The sequence below is a fragment of the Penaeus japonicus genome, unplaced genomic scaffold (assembly GCF_977035675.1).
Source record: "Penaeus japonicus unplaced genomic scaffold, GWHDUDI00000001_assembly GWHDUDI00000024, whole genome shotgun sequence".
Taxonomy (NCBI): Eukaryota; Metazoa; Arthropoda; class Malacostraca; order Decapoda; family Penaeidae; genus Penaeus; species Penaeus japonicus.
The window spans coordinates 14,765,770-14,773,269 of record NW_028234426.1 but is presented as its reverse complement, the minus strand read 5'-3'; the positions used below and the strand labels follow the sequence as shown (position 1 = coordinate 14,773,269).

General features: G+C 45.2%; 1 protein-coding gene across 19 annotated transcripts in view; it reads left to right on the top strand.

The window, feature by feature from the left end:
• The window catches only part of LOC122247320 (uncharacterized), a 675,408-nt gene that overhangs the window by 532,186 nt on the left and 135,722 nt on the right, over positions 1-7,500 (top strand). For all 19 annotated transcript variants that reach the window (XM_086550722.1, XM_086550729.1, XM_086550726.1 and 16 more), the window contains one exon: positions 4,131-4,250. In XM_086550722.1, coding sequence (XP_086406848.1) covers positions 4,131-4,250 — 120 coding nt within the window. The remainder of the gene's footprint in view (positions 1-4,130; positions 4,251-7,500) is intronic.

Sequence of the window (7,500 nt, the reverse complement as noted above, 5' to 3'; positions counted from 1 at the left end):
CTCCGCCCACTCCTCCCCACTCCCTCCGTGCTCTCAGCCCGACAGCCCATCACATGTTATAGTAGACTTTATCTCTCGTTTATCTTGTCCCAAATGTTGTTTGTTGGAGTGATGCGACTGTCTCTGGGGAAAGCAAAGCGAAGCAAAGCGAAGCAAAGCGAGGGTGACAGACTGCCAAGCTCTACGGTGTTACAAATACAACCTGCAGCAGGTGTAAGCCACAATGTTATTGTTAGGCTTAGCTTTGTTTTGTGTTTTCAGCCAAAAAATCGGATGGATTCGAATATTGAAAGGTATACCTTTCCAATGCGATGGAATTCCATACTTTATTCTTACCTCTATGTAATTTCTGACTAATTTGATTTCAGAAGTGACAAAATATCTCACCCAAGCGTGCCCAGAGTTAGATTATTGTGACATCATTTAAGGAGCATCGCAGATGGGACACTGTGTGTGCTGTGCGGCCGCCGTACATTATCCTGGAAGCGGCGCTAATATGTGTGCTGTCTCATCCTACTAATTGTTAACAGTTAGGGGGAGGGGGAAACGACGTGTACTTGAGTGGAAATGACAGGAGATGGAAAGCAGGCGAGTGGGAGGAGAGGAAAGATACTTGGAAGAGGAAAGCAGCGGCAGGTGTAGTGCAGTGGGCGAGGAAGGGAGGGAGGGAAGGAAGGAAGGAGGGAGGGAGGGAGGGAGGGAGGGAGGGAGGGAGGGAGGGAGGGAGGGAGGGAGGGAGGGAAGGAAGGAAGGAAGGAAGGAAGGAGGGAGAGAGAGAGAGGGAGGGAGGGAGGGAGGGAGGGAGGGAGGGAAGGAAGGAAGGAAGGAAGGAAGGAAGGAAGGATGGAAGGTAGGGAAGGAGGGAGGGAGGGAGGGTATTAAGGAAGAAGGGAGGGACGGAGGAAGAAAGGAAATGAGGCAGGAAGGAAGGAGGGAGGAAGGAAGGAAGGAAGGAAGGAAGGAAGGAAGGAAGGAAGGAAGGAAGGAAGGAAGGAAGGAAGGAAGGAAGGAAGGAAGGAAAGAAAGAAAGAAAGAAAAAAGGAAGGGAGGGAAGGAGGAAGGAAGGAAAGAAGGGAGGAAGGAAGGAAGGGAGGAAAGGAGGAAGGAAGGGAGGGAGGGAGGGAGGGAAGGGAAGGAGAGACCTATCAGATCTTAGGAATCTTGATTAGCGGTTACTATGCTCGACGTCTTTGCCTTCTTCAAGAAAACTCTTGTGCTGAAGGGAGCGTAAGACAAGGCGTTTGTAGGACTTTAGGGAGACGTGTGTGATAAGAGAATGAGACGAATGATCCAGTCGGGGAATTTCGGCGACATATCGATTAAAAGGTTGTATCTCACAGGGTGCTTGACCTCGCTCGGATAGCAAATGTACCGTTAGGTCACTGCCACATGTTAGCTGAAAGAGAAATATGAAAAGCTCTATGCCGTGATAATAGTTGTACAGATGATGTGGATGAAGAACAGTGATGTGGTAGGTGACCCACGTGGTGTCACTAACGACCATTATCTCCTCTATCCGAGCGGCGAGCCGCGTCTCCCTTCTAGTTTACTCTCTCACGTGCTTTATGATTTTGCTTTCCGTGCGTGGGAAGTCGCCTGGACGTATGATATAATGATAAAGAAAAAAGCCAAGGACGTGAATCTGGGCGGTCGGAAGGGAGTGGCGTGTTGGGGCGTGGCGTGATGCGGGGGCGAACAGATAAGGGGGTGTCGCAGGTGTGGGAGGGAGTGTCTGTGTTGCCAGGCAGGGGTGTCGCTCAGCCAGGCTCGCATCCATACCGTCTGCTGTCACCCCCCCCCCTCTCCACCCTCGCCCATAGCTACGGTCTGTCACCACCTGGCACCGCTCTCGCCCCCTCCCTCTTCCTCCGGAGGAAAGTGCAAGTGTGTAACTGTGTATACCCCACATGGTTCGTGTATGCAAGCGTCTTGAGCGGTTGTGGCGAGATTCGTCTGCCTCTTGGCGGAACACATGCATATTTTGTAGTTTTCCGAGTTGCTTATAGGAAGGATTTTGTACTTGAAAGATCCGTGTTGTTTGGCGGCGTGACGGCTGTTGTTGTCTAGCTGATTGTGTGTGGATGTGCGGGTGTATTGTGCGATTGTTTTATAGTTCTGTTATGTGCAACAAAGGTAGTCGCGTGGCAGGGTTTATTAAGTGTTGCTGCGATGTATGATAATGTGGTTATGTAACAGTGCTGATACTCTTAAAGTTAAATATGGGAGTGCCCTAGGAGTACGTTAGGGGAAGGTAGAGTAAAGTTGTAACAGTAAAGACGAAACTCGGTCCGAGAGACAGGCTTGTGTTTGTTAACGTTGCGTCGTAGCATGATGATTGGTTTTCTCTTGAGCACCGCGGGCGTAACATTAGACAGAAAATAAATAAATCCTGAGTATGATCACAGGGAGGCTGAGAGGATGGGTGGCAGCCCCGTCCTTCCTCCCTTCGCGATAATGATGGACAACCTGTCGTGTTGATGGCGCGACGGGAGGCGTCACGGAGACCCGCCAAGTGCCGAAGGGTTTTTTCCCCGCGTTTTCCCCTTGTGCCTTATCAGCGATGGTTAGAAAGAAAAACAAATGCTAAGAAGCTCATACATAAACCCTGTTTGCATAGAAATCGCCCCGACCCGTTCTCTCGAGAGGATGATGACGGTCACTAGTAGTTTGGGTTATATTTTCTCTCTAAATATTCTAATGCTTATATAATGTCTGCGAGTGGAGTCAGGTCGCACGTTGGACACGAAAAGAGCTCACCCGAGACGTGGACACTAGCGGAGGCAGGAGTGGCAGACTGTGCTAGACTCTGGGTTGTGGAGGGCAGTGCGGTGAGGGAGAGCGTAGGGACTGCACGAGACCTTGGCTGCAGCATCAACGTTGGTCCTCCATTTTCTACCTCTTTCTGTCATAATGTATGCAGATGTAGTCATGGGAAATGTTATCTGTACATCATATAAACGTGATATTACTAAATTATGGAACTAGGCTTTGGATATTAAAATGTTGATGAAGGGTGATACTGCATGCATTGTTATTTTCTGTTCAGACCTAGCATGTAAACGAATAATTAAAAGATAATCTCAGTTATATTGACGTAAAACTTTCAGAAGATGAAACGAGGGTGTGCGTATTTTGCATTTTTCTGTGATATAGAAAGACAAGAGGGAGTGGCGCAAACAATGCGAGCAAAAAGCTAATATGTTTAGCTGAAACGAAGGACAAAAAAGGCGAGTCCGAAATTAGATTAGTATGGTGCGACTTTGAAATCATAGGAGACATGATTGCACCATGTAATTTCTTAGCGTGGTACATACAAATCAGTCAATGATTCTAGTCACTCGTTTACCAAAATCACAAAGAAAAAAGTACTAGTCGTTATCAGTGCTATGTTTGCTTATAACAACACCAGTAGACATCGCTGACAGGGGTTGTCGGTTACCGTGATAACAGTCTGTCAAAGATCACAGTCTGACAGCAGATATGACAATGGCAGACAACAGCGTTTGACTGACAAGGGAACGTCGCATTAAAGTTTACCTTGCGGATGTCACGTCACAGCCTGCGGCTTACATAGTACTGAAATTAAGTTTTCTTCACTTGTAGAATTCTTTGGTGCGGGGCTATTTGCTATTCAAAGTCACCGAAGAAGTGAACACGACTGCTTGAAGTTTGTGAGTTGTTGAAACGATCGTAAATTGAGCATGACAGACCTGGGATTGTGCTTGTAGACTGAGTGAATTGAACCGAAATCTTTCATCGGTGCCTGCAAGCAGACATGTCCCTCTGTAATCGTGGTGAAGAGTTAGTCGCGTGGCAGCCAAGTGTCGTGTGTATCGCTGTGTTACTCGTAACCTGAGAGCCGTGGTAGGTGGCCGTGTGTCTGTGTTCCTGCGTGTGTGTTCCCGCGTGTAGCTGTACTTGCGTTTGTGTTTCTCTGTGTGTATTGTTTTGTGCGGATAACTGGGTGAGCGATTGCGAACAAATCCAGATGTTCGTGCAAAACTTTCCTTTCAGCTAATATTTGCAGCAGCATTACCATTCGTAGTTAAATTTTAAGTGTGTTTGATTTACGCTTTTGTTTCCTGGCAACGGCGACGAGATCTGATTAACACTCACTTTTTCCGTTGCAGCCATGCCAGCCAGACGTCGTCATGGCTGCCGCCTCTGGAGAACTGGGACGCGGGCGGCCAGGCGCTCCCCTACGGCTGGGAGGCCGCCACGGACAAGGAGGGGAAGCCCTACTTCATAAAGTAAGTCCCTTTTCTCTGTCTTGGATTTCTTCTGTACTGCATTTAGGCTTACTTACCACGAATATCATTCGAGTTCTGGATTTAGGCTTACTCGTCGCGAAGATCATTCGAATTCTGTATTGTGAGTTTATTTCGTGGAATTTCCAGTGGAGTGAGACAACAATTTGGTCGCACAAGTCTTTACTTTCGACGTTACAGACATATATTTCACATTAGGGATATCATTTCGAGACGATCCTCTTCAGCATCTGAATATTCAACAGCTTGTTAAATATGTAAGCATGACGGTTGTACCCGGAAATAATTTATGTGATGCATGTAATTAGGAACGTATATTTTGTGTGTGTGTGTATGTATACATACATACATACATATACATATACATATACATATACATACACATACACATACACATACACATACACATACACATACACATACACATACATACATACATTTATACATACATACACATACACATACACATACACATACACATACACATACACATACACATACACATACACATACATACATACATACATACATAATATACTGTACATACATACACCATATACATTCATCATTTATATACATGTACTATATACATATATATGCACATGCATATGCATGAAGATAGTTGCACATACATTCATTCATTCATTCATTCACACACACACGCGCGCACTCACGCACGCACAATATATGATCCTAATCATATGCATTATATACTTTATATGTGTTTTTGTTGTGTGTGTGTGTGTGTGTGTGTGTTTGTATGTGTATGTGCGTATTTTACGGTGAGTGGAATGGCTTGTAAGGTGCAGACAGAGGCAGAGCTGTAATGGCTCACATTAAGATCCCGTTACACATGTTTCTGGCGTATGGCTGGTAAAGAGCCTTTGATCAGCACACTGAACTCGGGCCCGAACAGCCTCCCTCACGTCGCCCGAGCTCGGATGCTGCGCTCCCGAGGCGTAGTCTGCGCCCGGGCCCGCCAGCGCTCTTCCATTTCGGTTGCATCTTCCTTCGTGGCTTGCCTAGAGGAAGGCCATGAGGAAACCCCGAGAGGCATATCACTGAGAGAGGGAGAAATGAGGAAAGCGAGAAGGCATGCTGATTGCATAATTACGTGGCGAGCAGGAATACGTTCTCGGCCTCAGCTTCGCCTGCTTGCGCGTGAGGTCCGAGACAGGCGGCGGTGCTGCATATCCCGTGGGTCCTGCTCTTCCGGCCTCTCGCGTCCTCCTCGCACCCGCCTTGTATTTGCCGATGGTTAATTAACTTCCTCCATGTCCTCCGCCGCTAATTATCTTTTCTTGGTAGTGCTCGTCTGTGATCTTCTTTCTTCCTGTGTTGGATGACTCTCTTGGCCACCTCAAGATAGAGGCGTATTCTTTTCCTTCTCTCTCTCTCTCTCTCTCTCTCTCTCTCTCTCTCTCTCTCTCTCTCTCTCTCTCTCTCTCTCTCTCTCTCTCTCTCTCTCTCTCTCTCTCTCTCTCTCTCTCTCTCTCTCTTCTCTCTCTCTCTTCTCTCTCTCTCTTCTCTTCTCTCTCTCTCTTCTCTCTCTCTCTCACTCTCTCCCTTCTCTTCTCTTCTCTCTTCTCTCTTCTCTCTCCTCTCTCTCTCTCTCTCTCTCTCTCCTCTCTCTCTCTCTTCTTCTCTCTCTCTCCCCTCCCGCCCCTCTTTTTCTCTCTCCTCTCTCTCTCTTCCTCTCTTCTCCTCCTCTCCCCTCTCTCTCTCTTCTCTCTCTCTCCTCTCTCTCTCTCTCTCTCTCCTCTCTCTCCTTCTCTCTCTTCTCTCTCTCTCTCTCTCTCTCTCTCTCTCTCTCTCTCTCTCTCTTTCTCTCTCTCTCTCTCTCTCTTCTCTCTCTCTCTCTCTCTCTCTCTCTCTCTCTCTCTCTCTCTCTCTCTCTCTCTTTCTCATTCTCTCTCTCTCTTCTATATCACCTTTTCTCACCACCTTTTTGTGCGCCCCACTGCTTGAAAACTTCCCTCGATGTGCAAACTCGCCCCAACAATGGCTGTCCAAGTACTCCATCGCTCACTCGCCGTACACGTGAGCGGTGTTGAGGCTTCGCACTCGGGAATAGATATTCCTTGGGAACGAGCGACCGGAGCGGCGATCGCCCTGCAGCACGGAAACCGCATATTGGAAGCGGCGCCAGCTGAGGGAAGCGATCGGCAGCCGCCCTTCGCTAACGGACGGACTGGACTGGCTGCTCTCGAAACTGAGTCATGGCCAATTAAATGGAAGATGAAAACGTGCATTTCAGACATCATTTATCATTATTTTCATTATTATTGTTATTATCATCATTATTATTATTATTATTATTATTATTATTATTATTATTAACATTATTATTATTGCTATTATTATTATTGCTATTATTATTATTATTATTATTATTATTATTATTATTATTATAATAATTATTATTATTATTGTTATTATGATTGTCATTGTTGTTGTCATTATTATCATCATTCCTGTCATTCTGTATAGGTTCCTCTTTGTTTCATTACATGTTTGTCTTTTGATATTTTGCATGCTAGGCAACCTTTTCGGGTTGAAATTTGGTTGTCAGCGTTTACATTAGCGTTCACATCCTATCACTCTGTAAATTACATTCTAAGTATTGTGGAGGGAATTGCCTTTTGAATTACATATCAGGTTGATTGTCATATCAGCTCGGCAGGTTTCATGTGTTACAATTGCATTATTAGTTAGTGTTGCTATGTTTGTTGTTTTAATCATGATGTATGTATTTGTTTACCGATTTTTCATTTCCATCGACAATAATTATATTTAATTCAAATATCTCAATGCTTTTTGAAGTAGAAATTACCCTCCATGAGCATGATGTATAAATCATACGATACTTTTATAAATGTCTAAAAAGAACCAAATCGTTTCGGCGGCCGTGCGCTCTTTCTGCTGCTCTTTCAAATATCATCCATGTAGGATTAAGTTCGTATTGTCAATTAATTACTCGGCTCGTAAAAATGGCATAACGCTTTTAATTTACAATTCTGCAAGTAACATTAACTAATTTCTGGAAAATGATCACACTGAAGCCACTGCTCTGCTGCTGGTTACGTTAATAGTATCAGAACCAGATTTGAGCATATGTGACTGGTAATAACATACTGATACGTTGCAAAAATACGATTAATGCGCGCGGCATTATCACAAATGATGTATAATGATATATATTAGTAGATTTTCAAAAGAATGAAAAAAATAA